The 24,267-nt window shown below is 44.9% G+C and overlaps 1 protein-coding gene across 7 annotated transcripts in view; it reads left to right on the top strand.

Annotated features, from left to right (window-relative positions):
- The window catches only part of PPFIA3 (PTPRF interacting protein alpha 3), an 841,741-nt gene that overhangs the window by 790,972 nt on the left and 26,502 nt on the right, over positions 1 to 24,267 (top strand). For all 7 annotated transcript variants that reach the window (XM_069605740.1, XM_069605757.1, XM_069605735.1 and 4 more), the window contains one exon: positions 2,341 to 2,512. In XM_069605740.1, the coding sequence (XP_069461841.1) occupies positions 2,341 to 2,512 (172 nt within the window). The remainder of the gene's footprint in view (positions 1 to 2,340; positions 2,513 to 24,267) is intronic.

The following is a 24,267-nucleotide window of genomic DNA, read 5'->3' as shown; positions in this document are numbered from 1 at the left end:
TATTCACTCCTCCCTCACTCTTCCTCGTCCTAGAATCATCTGATATACTTAGTTGCTACATATGAGGAAATTAGTAGTAGAAAGAGGAGACCAACCGGATAGAGGTATTTGAGCCCGATCTATATGGTTGGGTGAATCATGTCTGGCAGCATAATGGTGTACATACCACGTTCTCCCTTGACAGTCGTCCTCACCTCTTCCACAGAGTGGGTCCCCACCCATGGGATCCTTGCACTGCGCACCATCCCCAACGGGACTATCGGGTAGCAGCCTAACATCCTTGACCCCATGGGAAGCCCACCCACCCCCTTCCAGGGAGAGACGATATTGAGGGATTTGTCACAGGTTGTAAAAATCTTAGCTTTATCATCTGTATCCCTGATAAATGCTGGAAATGTTTAGATACAGTAGAAACCTGTAGACACTTAGTGAAGGATTGGATGTAAAGTAATAAGCTGAGCACCATTGAAAACAGGAGAATGTGGATGCTTTGTTTTTTTGTATGGATACTGCTGGGTATATGTATTAAACTAAGAGTAAAAGCAGCAGTAGCATTTTAATTCATTTGCGTTTTTTTTGTTTTAGAGACATTGGTTCAACGCATGTGTAGATTCAGACTGTTGAAATTGGGCCTCTTTAGATGGTATATGTAACAGACATTCGTCTGGTAATTTACATTTGTTGCAGCACCAGTGGACTATTTCTTGTGCCAACACGCCCCCACCGTAGGAATACTTAAATTTGTCTTCACACTAGCAGGTCAGAGCATTTTCTTTTTAGGTCTCTTCTTCATGCGGTACAGTGGTTCCAGCTGTTAGGATAGATTTCTTTTAGCAACTTTCCCTCCATTCTTTCTATGGGCCCCTTTCTTTTTGCTCTATTTTTGAACCTGCCCAGACTTTCTAAAGGGAAGTAAAGCCATGTGCTTCACTTCTGTTGCTTTTGCTAATTTGTTATGGGGACACTGAGTAGTCCTTCAGTCTATCAGTTCTGGTGAACTGTTTCCCTTTTTCATTCTGTGACGTTTTAACATTGCACACAGCATATTACAGTGCAGCGCAGTGCAATGGGGATACTTTTGTATCACCCTAGCTTGGGATTTTTGGTTACTTTTATAGGTGCCTATAGACACGCTAGGGGCCAGAGAAATGTTTTTTTACCATGTTTCCAGTATTCATGGACCCACGGTTATCTGGGTAAATCGGAGTCAAGGGGGTAAGCAAAGGCAGTGCACCTGTTCCCCTTCTGTCCTCCAGAGGATAACCTTGAGAACAAGTTCCTTTGACTCCTAACCTTCCATTTCACTGCCCTTTGGTCATCGAACCTGGGTAGAATTTTCGGAGAGATAAAAATACAATTACTTACCTCAGTAACATTGTTCAATATCTTCCTTGAACTATCACCATCACAAGAAAATTAGAACTTACCTTCAGAGATTCCATTTTGGGGAGAATCATTGTCGCTCCTCTGACATTTTGGGCATAAGACCCCATTCTTCTTAGGGATTGGACTGCTTAAGTTAATGAATTCACTTATGCACTTGTTCCATCATTTACTTACCTCTTTTGTTGAATACGTCATTTGCATGCATTTATAAACCTATGGTGAATGTATATATGTTTATTATTGAGTATTGTGCGATAATATCACCTGTTTCATTTTTTCAGTGTGTCTAGAAGGCCTAGAATGAATAACTGTATTTTTATACTTGTCCAAATTGAATTATTGTATGCCATACTGTGTGGCTTCATTGAGCGCCCCTGGCCCCAGCCTCTCTCCTGAAAATAGCCTGGACTGCTCTCCAATGCTACCTTGATTGGGTTTTGGCAAACCTCTCAAGAGATCCCTGTTCACTGTAACTAGGATGGCCTCTTAAAATCTGTCCACCAGGCAGATTCTAGAAATCCATCTGAACTACAGCCAGTGAGGAGACTGTTCTGATGAGCCAATTACTTTCTACACCAACTTCTCTGAATCCAGTCTGGTTTACCCATGAAAACGTAAACACTGAATAGGTCAGAGGTGTATCCACAGTGTCAACCAGATCTGCCCTGCTGCCTTTTTTTGTTTTATAAATCTGAATAGTGTAATATGAACCAATATGACATGTTCCATCACACCTCTCAGTTGGTTCAGCAAGTGTGTGGTATGTCTCGGAACTCTGATGATGCCCCTTGTGACTTTTGGGATTTGCCTTAGGACTGCTGCTCTCTGCATTAACCTGTCCTGTGTGCCACCACTTCCACAGGATTAGCCTCGATCCATCTGTGCCACATCTCAGCAGGACTATTATTTGTCATTTTCAGTGTGTAATGCTCCTGTTCTGTGCTTGATCTGTAGGAAAGCACCAAGACCTTCAGCCGATCGCCTTCCTGGAGAAAGATGTTCCGTGAGAAAGACCTGCGGGGAGTGAGTCCAGACTCTGCTGAAATGCTGCCAGCCAACTTCCGTACGGCAGCTGTGTCCACCATTACCTCACCTGTGGTGCAGCTACGCAAGATGCAGTCAGAAGGTATGGCAGCATGTAGTTAGTTACCTGACAGCACAACCAACTCTATGGCACTGCAAAAAAAGACACATGGCACTACAGGGCTGTTGATGCAAGATAGCTGCTATACGACTGTCTCAGTATACAGTGATTGGGTGGTCATGGGAGCCTTGACATGCTTTGTGCTGTGTCCGCACGGGATCCACAAAGGATTCCCCTGCACCACTCAACCATTTCCCAGTACTGAGGCAGAGGACTGATGGTGGGTTTTTGCTGACTCAGCCTCTGTCTCTTTAAGAGATGCTCTTTGGGGTCATACTTGGCTGAGCCTCAGTAATCTTGTGAACAATGCTCCCTGCTTGGGGGACTCACAGGGAGGATATTGTATGGAAGCTTTATTGTAGCTTATAAGTGCAGTGAAGATGTGCCAGCTGTGTTCGGGGAGATCCACTGCTGCAGCACAGAGAGGGGAAAATCCTGCGCGGTTGCCAGCATCTCATCTGCGCATATTGAAAAGAAAGATTGCAGGCAGAGTTTCAATAAGCTTGGTTCCTGTTGCAGCATCCCACAGTTGAGCTGCTTTACAAGCAGGTGTTTTGGGTGTGCAAACACTGCTGTCCCCATCCCATTATCACACTAATCATGAGGCACAGATGGACCAGTTTTGTCACAGGACGGCCCAAAAGGAAGGGCTGGGACTCTGTAAAAAGGGTAATCCGCTAAATGATCGGAACAAAAAGCTGAATGCTCAATTATTGCGCATTCGGTTTGGGGAAATAAAACAAAGCCCATAATGCCGAACATGGGGAGCAGGCGTGGCGGGGGTGTCTCCCGCTCCCCGTGTTTGGCATTACAGGCCTCCGGGGTTTGCAGGGGTGTACCCCGCTCCCATGACATTGGAAGCGGGACAATAAAGAAAACGAAAAAAAGAAAGAGGGACCCTGCACACCAGTTCTGTCTCACGTTAGTGGGAGGGAACCTACGCCTTTGGGGGTACAGGAGAGTCTGCGTCACATTTCTGTGAGTGCCGCCGAAAAAGTTAAGTGGGGGGATGGGGTAAGTGGATGCGGGATCGCAGACAGTGGTCTATGTGATAATAACTGCGCAACAGGAGTTTGCAATCCCATTTTTCTAATTCGCAATATCTCGATTCACAGTAATCGCGTAGATCTGTAAAATGTATGGACAGTTTTGCATTGGTAGAAAGGAGTTGGGGAGTGTGTTGCAGAAGGAGTGGAAACAGAAAGGGGTGAAGAAGGTGGCAAAGGTGGGGGAGAATGAGGTGGTGAAGCAAGAGTGGACAGAGGTAGGTTGAAGGAAAAGGAGAGATGGTTGGAAGGGCACATCAGGTGACAGCTGGAACAGATACAGGAGGGAAGGAGCAGGTTGGAAGGAGATATCAGGGGGGGTGGATTGAGAAGATACAGGGCAGAGAGAGAGGAGACCAGAAGAAGTCATCAGCAGAACTTAAGACTAAATATGAAGGGCGATAGCTGGAAACCTATTCAGGCGACAGGCAGTGAAACGACTGGGGATAGCAGAGGTACAAGCACATGGCAATGCAGCTAGGAGTACAGGAGTAGAAAACAGTCGAAAAGGAGAGGACAGGAGGTGCGTGAGAGGCCCTCGTAGGCACAAGATAGTTGTAACCAGTCGGGTAAAAAGGGGAGTATGGGGCCTTTCGGAAGAATGCCAATGCCCTGAGACAGGGAGATGGCGAGAAAGCTCAAGCCAAAGCCTCCATGTAAACTCAAGTTACCAGCCTCTTGATGGAAGCTCTGGGGGTTTGCTCACCATTACCCAGGCCGAGCTTCCATGCCCTTCCAGGAATAGAATCTGGGTTCAGAAAAAGCACATTCCCATAACCAAGGACAAGATGCAGCCGAACATAATCACCAAATCAAGAACTGGAGATTGACAACCAGAATAACTATTAGGCCAGAATTCCATTTTAGGGGGTTCCTGACTCTCGGTTGATTAAGCCCCTACTCTTTTTGCATTTTTTGGGGTTCTGAATCATTTTTGTGGTCAAAGAGACTTCTGATGCCCCTTGCCACTACATCCCCTTTTCACTACTCAAGTGTATATGGTCCTAGGATGCCTGTAAGTCTCTGAGGCCTTTTTGTGCCGTAAAATGATTATATCACTCTACATTGATTTTTAGGGGGTAGGCTGGCAGTAGTTAATGTTTAGTTTTAGCTTCACCAGGGCTGTAAGACAATTTGCCACATTTATAGCCAAATGTAATTTTACAGTAGCCTTTAGGATATTAATGGGCTACTCTTGGCCACTTTGATTTAGGGCGCCCTTTGTGCAGTGAAACCATGAGGCAGGCCACAAACGGCTGTTGTGCACATATGTGCTCTTTCTGCGCCCAAGATGGAACACTTTATGGTAGTTGGAACTGGTCTAAACCAGTTCCTGGACCAGTCACTACACTTCCCGTGAGGGGGGATGGGTGTTTGATGGTTTTTTGGTCCATTCTGATTGGCAGGATGCCAAAAAATGGCCACTGCCATTGTCCTGCTGCTTGGGTAGTTTTTTCTGGTATGCCATCCGCCTTTGTCGGCTGTGCCACTGGGGTTCTGCCATGTGCAGACTTCTCCTGGAGCCATTTCCATCACTGATTCCACTTCTGGATGGTGGGTCACACTCTTGTGAAGGATGATCGTTTTTTAGGCCCTTCGGGATTGTTGTTGGCTCATGGTTCAACTCCCAGGATGACCAGATCCTTCATTTTGCCCTGTAAAAAGAAGCATTTACTGTTCTTCTTTTCCTGGAACAATGTTTTCAGGAACCAACACTATAAGTACTTACCACTGGGTCCTGGGTTGGCAGGTTATTTAAGATACTCACCTGAGGGGTCCACTTGATCTGGGGTTGTCAGGGGTCTTCTGGTCTTCTTCAACCACATTCCCCATTGGTTTACATTTGGGGCTGAACCCTGCTCTTCTGGTCTCCTGGGACTGCTTGGTCTCGACCCCTTCACTGGATCTATTCTTCTTTGTACCTATCGGATGGAACTGAGACATATGTAGCTTTTCATCATAACCGCAGGTCATCCTACTGACTTTGGGCTTCATCACGCATTGGGTGGTAGCCCTTAAATGTGGCGGTAACGCTATTACCGTTGCACTCGTGATCCTGTGCAAATTGCACCGAACCAAGTAGCAGTAACGCAATTTGCATTGGAAGTATCCGGGCGGTATTACCACCGGGATACCACCAACCTCGTGATGAGGCCCTTTGTCATTTTTCCTATGGAACAAATTATAATACAGTACTGCCTGAAGTAATTGTAATACAAATGTGTTGTTCACCCAAGTGTAATCCTCTCTACTGCATCCTTTCTGTAAGATTTAATATCCAGTCCTATGTTAAGGGACAGATATAGCCTTTCAACAGCAGCCAAAGCAGAGTCCCCCAGAAACCCCTGGTGAAGCCAAAACAGAATAACTGCTGTCACGAGCACGAGCCTACTCTGTAAAACCAACGTACAGTGATATAATCACCCAAGGCCCAAAATTGTTTTTTTTATTTTTTTTTTTAACTACCCTTGTCCTAGGAGTGTTATTGGCTACCATATACTCAAAAATGGTTGAATTGGCAAGGGGACATCGGTAAACGTCCCTATAATCACAGAAAGAGGTCAAAGATCCTGAAAGCCAAACACGAAAAAAACAAAGTTCAGGGGTTCCCTAAGAGTGAAAGCAAAACCTGCAAAATTGAACTCTGCCCTAATAACTGAAGGTTGCCTTTAGAAAAGCAAATGACTTAGCTCTCGGTAATGTTCTTTCTGATGGATTAGTTGTTCAGAATGTTCCTCCCAAACTCCCCCTCCTGGCAGATAGCTCATTCGCCGCCTGTTTTTCTGTGAGATCTCATCTGCTGAGTGCTGGGGGAAATGGAGGAACTGTGGTCCTGTGTCACTGTTGGCTCCATAAATACTGCCCATGAGGTCACTTCCAGACTGATGGGTGCACAACAGCACTGAGCAGGGCTGACACAGAGCTGTCCTGCGGCCCTTGCTGGCTGAAAAATTTCAGAAGACAGATGGCACAGAGAAGCTCTATCTAAGACGAGGAATCTGTGGGAGGAAGGACTAATCCATCAGAAAAAATCTTACCACGAGGTAAGTAATTTCTTCTTCTCCCTCCCCTTCTATTCTAAAGAGAAAATCTGGATTAAACCCTACTGTTTTAATAACTTTTGTGCTCTCAAAGGGCTTCCCTGGATAGCAGAAATTCTTGTAATAGTAGTTGTCAAACAATTTCAGAGATCGGGCAAGTTTTTGGGACCATTTTTATACAGGATATTTCATGGTCATTAAATGTTCTTGTATCCACATGGGATGATATTTATTACATATAAAAGGTTTCTCCCTTCTTATTGATTTGGACCTATCCGCAACACTCAATATAAGGAATCATTTGATTTGCTAAAGTTGTCACAGTGGACAGAAGTTAATGGCTTGGCTTTTGGTTGTTTAAGGTGCATCTTGGCTGATGGTGGTGTGCAAAGCATTCAGCTAGGCCAATTCCAATTACCTTTCCAACCTACAGAGTACCACATGGACCCCACGTTGACGACTCTTCTTGTTAACATTTATCTATTTCTGTTGTGAAGCTATGGATCTGTTGGGCCAGCAATATTTTTCATATGCAGATTACACCAAGATCCTTGGGGAGGCTGTTGTACCAGCTGTGAAGATTTTGAATTATGATCTGTAGGCCTTGGTCAAGTAAGGAGATAGATGTGTGAGAGTTGGCCTCAAGCTTAATTCCTCAAAAATTGAGGTTCTGCTATTTGACCTTTGTCACTTACTGACTAATCCAGCTGCTTGTCCACCTCCCCTTATTTTAGGGCATCAGGTTTCCTGTTTTCACAAAATCAGAAATGTGGGGTACTTTTGGAAAACAGATATGAGCCTTAAAGCTCCGGTTAGGGCCGTGGTCACCTCTTCATTTTCCACATTTTTCCAGCTGAAACAAACACTCCCATTTGTCCTCAGGGAAATGTATTGCATTGTAGTAGGGACTCTCCTTAACTATAGGCTGGAATTTGCTAAACCCTCTGTTTGGTTAACCACAGGTTTAGTTTCCTGCCTATAGACCATTAAAAATGCGTTGGTTTGACTTATCTACTCTATTAGATTTGACTCTGCCTCTTTCTATTCAAGGCAGGAGCATCGATGACTTGCTGTTATCAAAGGCATTGTGTTCAAAATCTGCGGTTTGGTCTTTGAGTGCCTCCATGGAAAAGTACCAGATTACCTGGCCAACAAACTCTGCCCTTATGCTCGGAGCAAACTTTACTTTCAGGGCATTGCACCCCTGGTAATTGCAATGTTCAAATGTACCGCCAGCGGTGGGTGAGATTTCTCAGTGCAGCGCCCTTGACTGTGGAATACTCTACATGTCTGGCTCTGTCTGTTGCTTTGTCTCTTCAGGAAGGAACTTGAGACCTGGGAAATGTTTCCTTTTTTGCCCTTAAGCAACGCACCCAGAGGCAATTGGGTTTGGCATGCAGGTGTCATCCACACAGTACAGATACTAAAATCAAATCAAAATCACATTGTGTACAATGAGGTGGGTCAGTGCAGGTTTTCCTTCAGGTGCAAGAAGATGATGTTTTTGGATAGATTTGTAGGCTAGAATGGTGGTGATCTAGATGAAAGGGTGTTCAGTGTTTGAAATCAAGAAGGGTGAAGGAACCAAAGCAAGAGGCAATGCAATGTTAGTGGGTTAGATGGAGGAGGGAGAGGGTAACGTAGAGCATTAGAGCAAAGGTTGTGGGTGGTGAGTATCAGGAAATGGAGGTAGCCAGATGCGGGTATGTCATGGACAGATCTAAAGGCTAAGAGCAGGCCTTGGAATGGAAGAGGCATTCTCGATGGTGCACTGAGTGGCGGCCCAATGAAAGACAAAAAGGTTGATGTAGGTGAGCAGCAAGGTAATCTCATAGAGAGTCCCAATTGCAAAGGTCAGAACTTTATTTAGATGGCAATGAAGTAGAGCAGTCGCCCTACGAGGAGGCTTTGACAGTAATCAAATCCGTTGATGACAAGAATATCAATGAGAGTTTTGGCAGAGTGGTGGGCGGGGACACATTATCCTAATGAACGTTGGCTCTCTTGGAACAGTGCCTGTGGAGGTTATGAAGGGGTGAAGCTTGGGTCTCCCTTTGTTTTCACAAAGTAAATGACTTCTTGGTAATTTACTTTGTGGAAATTACTTCGGATTACTTACACATATTTGTGGGTTAAGGAGTAAAAGGAGGGTGGGGAGGGGTTTGGGATGGGGTGGTAGAGAAGAGGTAAGGGAGGTTTGGGGGGATCCCTAACCCCCTATGAAAAAATGTTAAAGTCAAAATTCTGCGAAGTAAATTGCCAAGAAGTCATTTATTTTGTTGAAATGTTACGGAACCAAAGCTGGAGTTAGCTTTCAAATAAGACTCCTTGGAGCAGGCTTGAGAAGGTCCGGTGCAAAGACAAGGTGGGAGGAGAGAATATGTGGGGCACTGGAGGCAGAGAGGCACATAACCTTGGAAAAGTTCAGCATGAATCACTGATGTGCCATCCAGCGGCAAATAGCAGAGAGACATAAATGCTACTCGTACCCATCCCCAAGCCTCAAATATTAGCATATTTGACCTAAAAACATTTGACCTAAAACATTTTTTTCCTTTTTTTTAAACCTTTTTTTCAGTCAAATGTGTAATATATATATATGATATTACATGTAGTTATGGTTAAGTTGGTGTTTCCATAGGAAGAGCACTTTTTGGGCGGCTTATAACTTCGCTCCCCCTGGACGAATCCTCACCAAACTTTGCAAGTATATGGCCCACTCTGAATTTTTTTGCATAGTTTGGTGAGGATTCGTCCAGTGGGGGCAAAGTTATAGGGGGGGTCCCAAAACTTTTTTTTTCCCATAGACATAATGGGAAAAAACTTTGCGGCTTGGTCCCGAAAGCGTGCTTTTGCAAATTTGATGTAAATCCGTCCAGTAGTTTTTTTAAAAATGACCAAAATGTAAGGCAAAAAAATTAGTGATATCTCCGTTCGCTCCGCGGACGGACTTCCCGGTTCGCTCCGCAGACAGTGCCCTGATTGGCCGAGCGGCTTGCGTGATGTCCGCGGACATGCGACGTGTTCGCTGATTGGACGGCGTGGTGCGTGAAGCGCGTCAGATTTTCTGTGGCGCCCGCCATCTTGCATTCGCAGACGACCGCAGTCAGCGTGGTGAAACTTGGATTAAAAATTGTATTTAGTGGAGTGTGTTGGTGTGTAAGAGTGTTTGGGGAGGGTGGGGTGAGATAGATTCAATGTTCTGTTTTTTTTATATGATAGACACTTTTGTTGTGTTCGATTTGTCTGCGGACAACACGGCTGTTCTGAAATGTTCTATATAAACTAAATGGTGGCGTGTTCTGAGGACGGAGTATGTGTCCGTTTTGTTCGCAAGCAAGCTAAAACTGAGCAAAGAACACTCGCGGTGTCCTTAAATGTTCGTACATAAACAAAATGGGGGTGTCCTGAGGACGCTGTCCGTATTGTACTCTGGCAAGTTGAATGTGTTCTAAGAAACACTTGCGGTGTCCTGAAATGCTCTGATTACTTACAGGTAATCTTAATTACTCCTAGTCCTACTCTTCCTCGTCACAGTACTGACAACCCTCCTCACCCTCCCTGCGTGGAAGGTCCCATGCTCCGGCTTGGTAATATGAAACCGAGTGATGTGGATGTGGGGGAGGAGTTATAGGAATTTAAAGAAATAGAAGAAGGTCCTGTGTCGGAGGCAGGGGCCTCATGAAGTAAGTACTGGGACGAGGAAGAGTGGACGTGGAGGTAATGTTTGCAATTAAACAAAATGGGGTGTTCTGAGAACGCTGTTCGTATTGTTCGTTGTCAGGTTGAAAGTGTTGACATTACAATTTCTTAAGGCCCTTACCTGAATTTTTGTCCACTAAATAAACGATAAATCAGGCTGCTGTGCATCAACATTATTTTCATAATCCTATCACTTGCCCCATTGACCTGGCTGTCCTGCTTTTGCAACACTAAATCATATCTCACGCCCCTAAGCCTGACATTATCAAAGCATTCATATTCCCCGTCTCTCTCCGTGACGATACAGGGTGCGTAGCCAAACGCGCCCAGTCGTCTCCAGTCCTACGCGACTTTACACAGAACCCAGAAAACAACACAGATCATCTCACAACACAGCGCGCAACAATTCGGAATATGAAACTGTGATTTAAAAGCAAACAGCAAGATTGTACATTTCGTAAAGCATTTTTATTTCACATCAAATGTTTAGAGAATATTCAGCGATTTGCATTTGTCTTTGTTGTCGACCCGCAAAAGTTCATCTTGAGTCACGCGCTGTTCCTTTGCGGTACACAGGGTGTTGGTTTATGATAAAAGAAGCACTATGGTCGCACTAATAATCGGAAGGCTGTTCCAACAACGAGGCATTAGACCACCATAATGGTTGGTATGTTGCTTCTAGCCGCTAGAATCGCGTAAGGGCATATTGGTCCTTGGCGATTGTCCCATAAAATGGTGAGGGTCATGAAGTTGTTTAGAAGTATCTGCACCTGGCAGTTAAAAAATCCATCGGCCGAGGTCTGAAAATCATGGCATTGACAGTACGGAAGGACATACCTCTTTTAAAAAACATAAATTAGTCTCACCAGCCGATCTTCATTAAAAATATTCATTTTATTTATTAGGGCGTGAAACTATTTGCTAGCGAGGATAGTGCAACGGAGTTAACTTATTCCCATTAACCCACCCTCTGTCCTCTGCCTTTTTCAGAGCCCTCTAAGCGACAAAGGGCCAATTCGGCGATGATAGTGCGCGGTAGAAAACACTATGCCACATTGAACGAACAAGTACAACTTAATCGGGCTTTAACGCCACGCTATTGTTATTATATTCCGGTATAAAATAATCTAAAGGGTTACTTACATTATGTTGGCATTTTCCATTGTCTAAGCATAGTGCAGTCCCAAAATACGACTCCGTCTGTGCCAACGATCTTTCTCATAATGATATAATATATAAAAGTGGTTTCGTTCAGAAATTTCATCCTTATCGTGTGTTACGTTTTTGTAACACACCTTCAAAAGAAGTCTTTTAGCACGATCCCTGTCTGTCAAGGTCAAAAAACAATAGAACCTCATAGTGCGAGTCTTGGGCCTCTCCGGCACGCGAGCAAAAAATGGAAGCAGCTGACCTTCACTGTAAACGACCATAAATTCTTAGTTTGCAACATTCTGTGTACAGCCATCTATGAGAAATTGCTTTTTACACTCCATCTTTGTATATTGTTTGCGTGCTAATAAAATAACTTTGTTAAAGGGACGTTATGGTTCCAAGTAAAACCAAAAAACCCCAGAAATTCGCCAGTTATGGTAAGCTAAGCAACCATAACTCGCGCCACCACCGTGCACTGCTAAGACTAACATCCAGGACATCAAAGATGACATCACAAATGTCATTGATGACATCACTGATGACATCACATTTGTATGTACTTTTCATGAAATATGTGTACAAGGGATTCTTATTATAATGTTGCGAAAAAAGTGTCCAGGATCATTGCAATAAATATCATACCCTAATTTTGCTTTGAACGATGCATTGATATAAATAGCATTCTATTATGGGGTTCTATCTAGTATAAGCAGAAACATAGCATTGTGTGCAGCGTACAAGATGAAGGTATAATATTCGTAATGTTAATATGTTGAATAATGAAATAATTGTTTTCTTAATAGATTTTTGTGTACTGTGAAATATGTAATAAGTATCTAATAAAACCCATGTATTACATAATTGCATTACTATAGAGAAAACAGAAAGAGACAAGAACACATACCAATATACATATACATAGAGTAAATAGCAGCTTTGAAACAGAGAAATCATCATTTATTTGCTTGAAAATAATGCTGTCTTTAAAGCTTGTGTCTTCCCCTAGGTATATGTTTCATATGATGTGACTGGACTCTAAGGGAATTACTATAAAAACCTACTTGTAGGATACGTCTACAAATAAAATACCATTTTTAGTTTCTGACTGTTACTGAAGAAAACCATGTGGCCTAGATATGTCAGCAAAGAAAAAAGAGTGAGCCAGAAGAACACTCGCGGTGTCCGGAAATGTTCGTACATAAAGAAAATGGGGGTGTTCTGAGGACATTGTCCGTATTGTTCGCTGGCAAGTTGCATGTGTTATAAGAACACTCGCGGTGTCCTGAAATGTTTGAAAATAAACAAAATGGGGGTGTTCTGAGGACGTTCTCCGTATTGTGTGACTGCTTAGCTGTATGCAATGAGGGAATGGCACATAGAGTGAAGTGGAAATGGTAGAAGGGCTGTCCAAGAGTTACGCGGTCCGTGGACACCGCGGCTGTCCGTGGACAGGGCGTGCTACATCCGGGGTTTTCCAGCAAATCCAGCATGGAAGGAAGACTGTAGGGATCAGCCAATCAGATGTTGAGGTTGTGGATTTGTGTTGAAAGAGACTGTGTGTAGTGAAGATGGCAGAAGTGGAGAAAGTCAGGGTGTTGGTGCTCGGAGATATGTTTGTGCATGGTTTACAACAGTATGCTCAATGCAGGCATGTTGCAAAGAATTTTGATGTTAAAGGAGTGGAGGTTGTGTGGAACACTGTGCCTGATTGCAATGAACAGGGAATTAATTGTACAAGTTTGTGAAGATATGGGCAGGATCAACAGTCCCCATGTGGTAGTTTTGCACTATGGTGCTTTCCGTTTGGGCTTTGTCAGTGCCCCTACTTTGTTGGCAGATTTGGAACACTTGGTTCAAGTAGTAATGAACATCCTTCCAAATGCCAAAGTATTTTTTTCTGGATTACTACCTAGGGCAATATGGGACAATAGTTCCTTTTTTTGTCCTCAGCAAAACAATGCTAGGTGTGTAATCAACCGAAGCATGTGTGCCTTCATGCTTAGAGCTGGTATGTTCTTCTGTAATAATGATAATATTGATTCCAGTAATGCTGTTTATTTTAAAGAAGATGGCATTTCCTTATCTTTTATGGGAAATGCCATGCTGTTTTGGAATGTAAGGGTTGCTTTGGAGAAGGTTATGTGAAGATTTTAGGAGTAAAGTAAGAAAAAAAGAACAAAAATACAAAATAACAGGTGTCTGTCAAGCATCTGCAAAAAAAACCAAACAAATGGCTCTTTTCAGAGCCAACCTCAAAGGGGAAATGGGGCACACTATTTAAATTTACATTCATCACGCTCAGATTTTCGATATGTCCGCGGACATGGCGGTAGTCCGCGGACATCGAAATCACTAGCTAGGGGTTCAGTATGTTCTATGTTGCATGTATTTAAAGTTGTGCTACTAAAAACCTATGAAATTCAGTAAAACAACTTTGTTAAAGGGACGTTATGGTTAAGTTTCGCTTCTAAAAACCTATGAAATTCAGTAAAAAAAACTTTGTTAAAGGGACGTTATGGTTAAGTTGCGCTACTAAAAACCTATGAAATTCAGTGAACAAACTTTGTTAAAGGGACATTATGGTTCAAAGTAAAACCGAAAAACCCCTGAAATTCGGCAGTTATGGGAAGATAAGCAACCATAACTCGCGCCAGCGTGCACTGCTAACACTTACCACCCAGGACATCAAAGATGATATCACAAATGTCATTGATGACATCACTGATGACATCACATGTGCATTTACTTTTCATAAAAACTCTGTACAAGGGATTCTTATAATGCTGACCAAAAACTGTCAAGGATCATTGGGATAAATATCATGAGCTAATTAGTGCATTAAACAATGCATTGATATAAATAGCATTCTATTATGAAGTTCTATCCAGTATACTAAGCTACTCCTGCAGAAACATAGGCAGTGTGTGCAGCATACATGATGAAGGTGCCATATTCATTATCTTGCCATGTTGTATAGTGAAATGATAACTGCTTTCTTATTAGAGTTTTGCTTACTGTGAAACATGTAATAAGTAGATAATAAAACCCACTTAATACATAATAATTATTACAGACAAAACACAAAGAGACAACAACACATACAAATATGAGTATATACAGGGACAGTGAAGTAAACAGAAAAGCAGAAGTAGTAGCAGAAAGAGTTCATAACCTAACTGATTGCCTTTATGCAGAAAAACTATTGCTCTATTTCAAAGCTGCTACTTACCATATGTATGTGTATCACATGGTGTGACTGCACCCAAAGGAAAGGAGAGTGAGTATAATGTATACAAATATGAGCATATACAGGGAAGGTAGAGTAATAAAAATAAAACTATGAGAAAGTGCTGATAACCCTAATGATTATCTTCATGCACAGAAAGGATTGCTCTCTTTCAAGCCTGTGTCTTCCGCTATGTATATGTTTCATATGATGTGACTTGACCCTAAGTCTGCAAATATAGTACCTTTTTAATTTTTACTTCCTGACTGTTACTGAAGAAAACTATGTGGCCTAGATATGTCAGTAAAGGGAAAAAAGGGAGAGCCAGACATGTGATGTCATCAGTGATGTCATCAATGACATTTGTGATGTCATCTTTGATGTCCTGGGTGTTAGTGTTAGCAGTGCACGGTGGTGCGAGTTATGGTTGCTTATCTTATCATAACTGACGAATTTCAGGGGTTTTTCAGTTTTACTTTGAACCATAACGTCGCTTTAACAAAGTGTTTTCACTGAATATATATATATATATATATATATATATATATATATATATATATATATATATATATATATATATATATATATATATATATATATTGTGTGTAAGGGTATAGATTAGGTTGAGGGGAAATGGAGAGGGGTGTTGCAGGGGTCTCCCCTGCATTTCAGACCAAAAAAAAGGTCAAATAAATTCAATCAAATGTTATTAGGTCAAATAGACCGAAACCTAAGCTTCTGCTACTCCCTTACTTACAACAGCCTGGGCGCATCATCTTTGTATAGCGCTCCCAGCCAATTTTCCCTTTTTAAATCCTGTGCATACATGCAGGGGGAGGTAAAGAAGAGAAATCTGGGTATCGTCTGCAAAGTGGTACAATGTAGTCCATGATACCATTGTTGGTAGGATGAGGTATAGGCGGGGGCCTCTGATGTGAATGAAGCGGCCAAACCCATGAATACATCTTTAACAATTAGTTTACATATTTATGTCTAAGAAACCAGGCTGAATATAAAAAATGTGCAAAATCAATGACCAGATATGGATATCAGTTCTTTTAAAAAAATTCAGATCTTCAAACGTTGTTCTTATGCCCGCATTTCTTAAGATTGGGAGCAACCATCTTTTCGTGTTCGAGCATAGGCAGAACACTGTAAAATAAAGTGCACTTCGGTTTCTATTCCAGCCGCACTAGACGGGCCCTTGGCACTACGACCCATCTGCCACTTACAAGTACGTGAGCATTACATGTTGTCTACATTTTCAAAAAAGCGATGGCTAATACAATTCACATAATGTTCAAAAGTACACTTCGAATGGATTGTGTCTTCCCACGTATTCCTTATCTTTGATATTTCCTAATATCCAGCATGCTGCCTCAGAATTTCTTTTTCAGTAGAGGGCGCTTTGCGTTGATGCTTGTCGAGTCGATGTCCCTCGGAGGCCTCCGTCTTGACGTCGACGTCATCACAGGTATAAGTAGCACGCTTCAGTAACGTAACGGTTGGTTCCGTGTAAGACTTCGATTTTCTTAGAGTTTCTAAGAAACTAGCTTTGAGTTTTCGACAAGATGGCTTTTTCCTCGGCTCCGTCTACTCCCCGGTCCAGATTTAAAAAGTGCCGGGACTGCGGTGCTAAAATGTCAGTGACAAACCCATAGAGGATCTGCCTGTGGTGTCTAGGGTCAGAACATCCGTGTTCGGAGTTTGATGAATGCATGTCGATGACAGCTAAAGCCTTGAGAGAGCGCAGAGGGAAGTTGGAGAGAGGTAAGCCTCAAAAATCTATTACCCCCTCCAAACATAAGTCCTCTGACGAGTCAAGGCCTTTGTCTCCTTGTCATAAAAAAAACGAAACGTTCCCGTTTGCGAAAGGGGTCGCATCATTCCTCGTCTTCGCAAGACATGGCAAAAACAAGCGCCATAGGTCGCCATCCACTTACTCATCCAGTTCACCTGAACGGGTCGTTTGTGCCTCAAAACATAGTACCCCGGCTCAATGGGAGGAATTTAGAGTTAGTATGATGAAGGTGTTCGAGAGAGGAGCCTTGCCCCTCTCAACAATACCTGAAGGCGATACCCCAGTCAAACCACCTAGGAATCACAGGATCCGGGAGTCTTCAGACTCAGCCGTGGAAACTCCTCGAGAGCGATCTCATCCCTCGAGTCGAGAGAAAGCCTCTGTGACACGCAAAAAAACATTGTCATCCACACCGAAAGAAACCCATACGGCAAGCCCTAAGAGTGAGTCGTTGATGCCCTCGGCGCAAAAATCGAAGGAGAATCCATCGGCGCCTCGAGTGTAGACCTCCTCGACGCCATATATGACAATTCCTTCGCTATCGTCGAAGACCTAGGCGTTTGTGTCGAAGCCATCAACGACTTTGTGGAAACCTTCGAAGTCGTCAACAGTTTTGTCAAAGCCGTCGACGTCAACATCGACGATTTCGACAGTGTCAGCTTCCGTTATGACGTTTATAGCACCTTCTTCTTTTGAGAAGACTTTTACACCACAACCTCGCTCAGAGTATTTTAAAACTCTTTCTTCAATTTATGAAGATGCTGAGGAGTCATCTGAAGAGGAAAGACCATTTGGTCTCGAATATGGGACACCTTCTGTACCAGATGAAATCATATCGGAAGAATCTCGTATAGAAAACTTGCAGGACTGTTTGCATGAGGCAAGTGGTATCGACACTTCCTGGAAATTGATTTTGATAAGGCAGATCCAGGAGATCATGCCGAGGGGGCATATAGACAACTCATGACGAGAGTCATGGAGTATATGGGAGGGTGCAGACCCACTCCTGTTTTCGAACAGAACGATTTAATGGAAATTTTGGATAAAGGACCACAGGAAGACCCAATTGTCCTGTTTCATCAGGCTCTACAGAGGAGGGTGAATTCCAATTGGGAAACACCCGAGGTGGTCCCAGCAGTGAATAAGAGGCTAACCGCCAAATACAGAGCTCCTACTTCTGTTCCTCTATACCGTTCAAAATATCCAACACCAGAAAGCCTGGTAGTACAGGCATCTACCTCTTCAGGTAGACAAAATGCCTATCCCACAATTCCACAAGATAAGGATGACAAAAGATATGATGCCATGGCCAATAAGGTTTTCTCGGCCGGTATTATGGCGTTAAAACCTGCTAACGCGACGTGCACGCTGGCGAGATTTACCCACACCCTTTGGGAGTGTATTTCTATGGCAGCTGACCACGTCCCCGAAGGAGTGGAATGAGACGGTTTCTTGAACATTGTCAAGGATGGGAAGGACGCTATGTGCGAATCCCTTTAGACTGGCCTCGACTCTAGACCGTATCAGCAGAGGCATGGCGGCTAGTAAAGTGATCTACAGATTTGCGTTGAAGCCCTGATTTGTCAGAGATGTTCAATCCATACTTCTCAACATGCCCTTTAATGGCACACATCTATTTGGGAATAAAGCTGATGAAAGTTTGGAGAAGCTGCAAACTTCCAAGGCGGCGGCCAAATCCCTTCGAGCTGCAATAAGGCAAACTCCAAACCGCCCCAAAAATGCACCCTGGAGGGGGATGTCCTTTCGCTATTATTTCACATTCGGAAATGGCAGAAGACAGCCAGCTCAAAGAGGTCAAAGAAGATTCCCCCGTGGTGGATGGGGTAGAGGTACTAAGACCGCAAAAGCAGGGGCTGCCTTACCGTCAGCCTCTGCACCAGCAGCTCCAAAACCTCTGAGGCCTTACATCACAAGACTGCAGTAGGAGGCAGGTTGTCACAGCATCTGATAGAATGGCAGGCTATTACTACAGATGCTTGGGCATTGGAAACAGTTTCCCAAGGTTACTGCCTACCTTTTTTGCAAAAGCCTCAGTCATCCACTGGGGAACAACTCTTTGAAGGTTCCAGATCCGCTCCTTCTGCAGGAGATTTTAATCATGCTTGAGAAAGGTGTTATAGAAGCAGCACCTGTAGCGCAAAGGAACAAGGGTCGGTACTCCCCTTATTTTCTAATTCCAAAGAAGGACGGGGGAGTGAGACCTATCTTGGACTTAAGGGACTTGAACAAGTTCCTCAGGAAGGACAAGTTCAAGATGGTTACTCTGTCTCAGATCCTTCAGGCCCTCCAGCTTCAGGATTGGTTGGTATCATTGGACCTAAAGGATGCTTACACTCATGTGCCGATCCATCTCAAGCACAGACAGTAAGTGAGAGTTGCCAATGGCGAACCTCAGGAACCAAATCTGGTTCTGCCATTTGGGCTAACCTCCGCCCCAAGGGTTTTCACTATGCTAATGGCGCTAGTGTCAGCGAGTCTCAGGAGAGGGGGGGAATTCACATCTACCCTTACCTGAACGACTGGCTGATCAGGGCCAGTACCCCAGAATAAGCCCTAGATCATCTCAGCTATACATGCCACTCTCTCCACAGGCTGGGCTTCTCCCTCAACTTCAAGAAGTCACAAATGATACCTTCACACAAAGACTCCAGTTTATCGGCACAATCCTGGATGCATCCCTGGGAAAAGCCTTGCCACCAGAGGTGAGGGTTCAAGACATTCTGCAGATGGTGACAAAATTCCAGAATGTCCAACATCTTCTGGCCTTCGACTTTCTAAGGTTGCTCAGTCTCATGGCATCCAGCATTTTTCTGGTGCTAGAGGATCGATTGCCTGAGAATGAGATATCTCCAATGGGCTCTCAGGACCCACTGGTCACAATTCTCAGGAAGGATGTCAGATCTCCTTCTTATCCCAGACAAAGTTTCCCTGGATCTTCTGTGGCAGGCCTGTCGGGAAAACATCTTGCAAGGAGAACCATTTTGGCAACATTGGCCTGAGATAACAGTAGTGACGGACGCCTCACTCACGGGGTGGGGAGTCCAAACTACATATCAACCTTTTAGAGCTGAGGGCAATCAGTCTAGCGCTGAAGGCCTTCTTGCCAAATGTATGGGGAAAGAATGTCCTGATAATGACGGACAACACAGTGGCCATGTACTACCTCAACAAGAGAGGAGGTGTAGGGTCACTATCACTGTGCAGAGAGGCAATGCAGCTTTGGTTCTGGGCACTACAAGAAGGAATATCTCTTATCAGCAGTTCACCTAGCCGGAAAGAAGAACACAACGGCGGAAGCTCTGAGCAGGCAGAGTTCAGTCTCCCATGAGTGGGAACTAGCTCAGGAAGTCCTTCAAGAGATCTTCACCCTTTGGGGAACCCCTCAAGGGGATCTGTTCACGACCGGTGCTAACCAGAAGTGCAAACTGTACTGCTCAAAGGAATTCCCCCCAAGAGGAGCTCTATGAAATACGTTTGTGGTGGACTGGGAATTTCCACTTCTTTACACGTTTCCTCTGGTCCCTTTCATTTCTCGCATAATCAGAAGGTTGAGAAGTTTCAGGAAATCCGTGCTCCTAATTGCCCCTCGAATGGGCCAGGAGGATGTGGTACCCGGAACTTCTGGGCATGTATCTGCCCTCCGATTAGTCTTCCACAAAGAGAGGACCTTGTCTCGCAAGGGGAGGGTCAATTCTCCATCCGGATATCAGGACCGTCATCCTTCACGCATGGTTTCTGAGACGCTGAGATACAAGTAGTGGGACCTCCCAGACGACATAATGGAGGTTTTGCTTTTGGCCAGAAAGTCAGCAACCAAATCTTTATACCGCTGCCATTGGAATAAATTCTGCAGCTGTTGTAGAGATAAGAAAGTTGACCCTTTCTCTTGCAATACTCTGAACCTCTGGAACAGCCTTCCTACCTCCCTGAAACTTGAGGAGAACCACCTCCGGTTCCGGAAGCACCTCAAAACCTTCCTCTTTGCCTCCGCTTTCTCTCCCCCTCTCCCCTGCTAATACTACTGAAACTGCACTGAATCTGCAACTGGGCCATTCACCGTTCTCGGCCCAGCCACTCTCCCCTGCACTGCCTCCATGGCAACCCCTGCACTACGGGACTGTGTCTGTATCGATACAGCCCCCCTTCCCAGCACTTGTCTGCACTTACCTCGCACTTGCCACCAGCTGGCCCTTGTTATTTATCCTGTATGCTGTATGCTTATAACCCTGTACTGCACTTTCCCCTCTCCCTTTCCCCCATGCACTTTGCCCTTCCCCTCTACCCTTGCACTTGCGCGATCTGAATGACACCTGGCCTAGTAAGATCGTTGTCTGTCTCCCCTTGTTCCCCCCCCTGCCTCGTCGCGCCTTGAAACACTTGTGTATAGGCGCGTTACAAATGCCTTATCATATCATATATCTGATGGTGTTATCTTTTCTTTTACACTTGGCAAATCTGGGGCTCCAGATTGGAACAATCAAAGGATATCTAGCAGCGCTATCTATCTTCAAGCGCACTGAAGAGGAAGTCTCCTATTTTAAGATTCCTCTGGTAATCCAATTCTTAAAAGGATTAACTAATGTTTATCCTCCGACTCTTTTCCAAGTCCCACTGTGGGATCTCAATTTGGTTTTAAACTTTCTAATAGGTGCTCCTTTTGAGCCTCTTCATTCTTGCCGATTAAGTCTTCTTACTTTGAAAAGAGTTTTCTTTGTGACAATAACATCAGCCTGAATGGTGAGTGAGCTACATGCTTTATCCTGCAAGCCTCCTCGCACTGTTTTTCATAAAGACAGAGTGGTATTAGGGGAGAAGGCTAACTTTCTCCCCAGAGTTGTTTCTGAATTTCACATCACTCAGCAAATAACTTTACCATCCTTTTATTCTCCGCCACATCGGGAAAGAGGAAGAAAGGCTTCAGACTCGACCCTAGGTGTGCACTGAGCTTCTACATTACCATATTGGCAAAGCTGAGACAAAATAATCAGTTGTTTGTGGGCTATACAGGTCATAAATTGAGTCTAGCCATCATCAAACCATCTCTAGATGGATTATTTTAACAATTTCAGAATGCTACAGACTGGCCGGTAAAGACCCTCCACCACATATAAGGGCTCATTTGATATGGGGTGTCGCAACTTCGTCTGCTTTGCAGAGGGGAGTTCCAATAAATATTTGTGTAGCTGCCACATGGTTGTCTACACACACCATTTTGAAATACAACAGTATAGATTCCTCCACTAGCCAAGATTCTACTTTTGGAAAAGCAGTACTGCACTCTGTGCATACTTGAGCACTTAAATTTTACTCCCTCCTCCAAATTATGTAACTGCTTTAGGAGTGTATCAAAGATGAGGAATACGTGGGAGGACACAATCCATTCGAAGAACAAGTTACTTACCAATGGTAACGTTCCTTTGACTGGATGTTCCTCACACATACTCCTTATCGCCCCTCCCATCCTACCATGCAGTAAAACTTCTCTTGTGGTTACAGTATGCGCTCTCTCAAGGGGAGTAACCATCTAACTTAAGACCCTGCTTCGCTTTTCAAAACAGAACTGAGCAATGGGCGCTGTGCGTGCTACTTATAACTGTAATGATGTCAACGTCAAGACGGAGGCCTCCGAGGGACATCGACTCGACAGGCATCGAAGCACAGCACCCTCTACTGAAAATAAAATTCTGAGGCAGCAAGCTGGAGGAAATATCAAAGATAAGGAATATGTGGGAGGAACATCCAGTCAAAGCAACATTACCATGGGTAAGTAACTTGTTCTTCTCCAGCATGGGGTCTGGAATGTATTCACATACTCATGAATATTCCCCGTCCTCAGACTGGGAATCCTCGTTAAATGAAAGAACAGTTTCACTATAATTTACAAACTGTATCTCTCCTTTGAACCAATCCATGTCCTCTGGGTCATACTGCCCCATCCGATGACGGTCCTCTCCCTAAGCCCCTCCTCTGGCAGCCATCTTCATATTTTGACCACACGCTTCTGTGTTGGGAGTCCTCCAGTTTGCTCTGCGTGCTACTTCTACAGTTTTTCGGTGGAAAATGTTTCTATTTTTAGTCTGAAACCGCCCATGTGCTCTTATCTCCATCTGCCGACAGCGGGGATCCGTTGTCGGTGAATAGTTTCAGCGCCACTCAAGGGCGGAGATCGTTGAAGATTCCAGAACGCCATCGGGCCTACTTCACGCCCTCCGACCATGCCGGAGGAGAAGTGCGGGCTACGGAATGTGTTTGTTGAAGAAAAGCACCTGCAATGCCTCTACTGCCTGCACCCATACCATAAGGAGGTGGAGTGCGAGATATGCCTCGGGTTCTCCAAGAAGACGACGAGGGATAGGCAGTGTGGCTGAATGCTAGGGCCTCTGCCCCGTACTCCGAGCAGGGTCATGCCTCACCCAGGATGGCCGGTCTTGTAAGTCCTTCGAGGGCGCCTCATCCGTGGGGGCCCAAGACAAGGCCAAGAACCACCAGTCGGAAATCCACCGGGTTTGCTGCTGAGGCGGTTCCCAAGATGGACAGGCCACGATCAATGTCACCCTCCCCCTCCATTGCCAGCCGACAATCGAGCTCCTCCTCGAAAAGGACATAATCTTACCCAGCTAGACTGCGGGAGAAGTCTGAGAAGCCACTGATGGAGGAGAAGGAGGCCGAACAGCCCAATCAGGCCCAATCGGCACAGGATAAGACTTCAACCATGATGGAGTTGGTGGTGGCTGCTATCACGACTGCTAAGGGAGCTGACCCTGTGAAGGTAGCCCCCGCAGCACAGAAGGTATCCCTGCCCACAAAGCACGACACCACCGCAGTGCCGTTGGTAAAGTCTGCTGGCATTCCTGAAGGGGGAAACCTTCTCAGGCCCTGTTTCAAGCCCTGCCGGGGGGGAAAAAGGGTGGAGTCGATGCCCCGAAACAGCCCTCCCAGGCCGTGGCACAAGCCATGGAGGTCTCATCTACAGACGAGGACCAGGAGTCCTTGCACACGGTCCACGACGACGTGGAATAGGAGGGTGACAATTGCACAGGCCTAGTGTTTCTATCCCGCCAGCTCAGCCGAGAGATGTGTCTCTGGACATTCTGTTGACCCTTCACACCTTGGTGTCTGAGATCCAGAAGATGATGTCACCGGGCCCGGTTCCTGTGGTCCCCCAAACCCACGTTCAACCACCAACGAAGAAGAGGAAGGGTCATCCGATGCTCCCATTTCAGAATCCACATCCGCATCGGGCCCCTTCTCTCCCAGCAGACCCAGTCACGGGTACAGGGACGACTACGTACGATGACGAGGATATCGTTGCAGCGAATGGTGAGTCTCCACATTTGGATGTGCCACCTAGGGCGTCCCCACCGGACAAAGTGGGGTTGTTCCACTCCATGATCGGCAGAGCCTCAGAGCTATTCTAGCTTGTGCCCGAGGAAACCAGGAATGGGTTTCTTGTACCAGAGGCGCAAGGCCAAGAGAAAGACAATCATGGCGGTGCCCCTTCTGGACAATGTGTGGGAAAAGGGTCTGGCCCTCATGAAAAACCCTTGCACGGCTCCCTCCAAGCGGGATAGGCTGGAGAAGTATTATCGGGTGCCGGACTCCGCACCCAAGTGCCTGAGGTTGCAACCATCGCCGTATTCGGTGGTATCGGCGGTCACGAGGAAATGTTGGCTAACTCGTCCTCGCCGTCTTCGGTCACTCCGGACAGCGAGGGGAAGAAACTGTATGCCATGGGAAGGAAGGTGATT

The sequence above is a fragment of the Ambystoma mexicanum genome, chromosome 1p (assembly GCF_040938575.1).
Source record: "Ambystoma mexicanum isolate Mex_15411 chromosome 1p, UKY_AmexF1_1, whole genome shotgun sequence".
In the NCBI taxonomy this organism is placed as follows: Eukaryota; Metazoa; Chordata; class Amphibia; order Caudata; family Ambystomatidae; genus Ambystoma; species Ambystoma mexicanum.
Note: the sequence above shows the minus strand (reverse complement) of the source record. Positions and strands in the feature narration are given on the sequence as shown.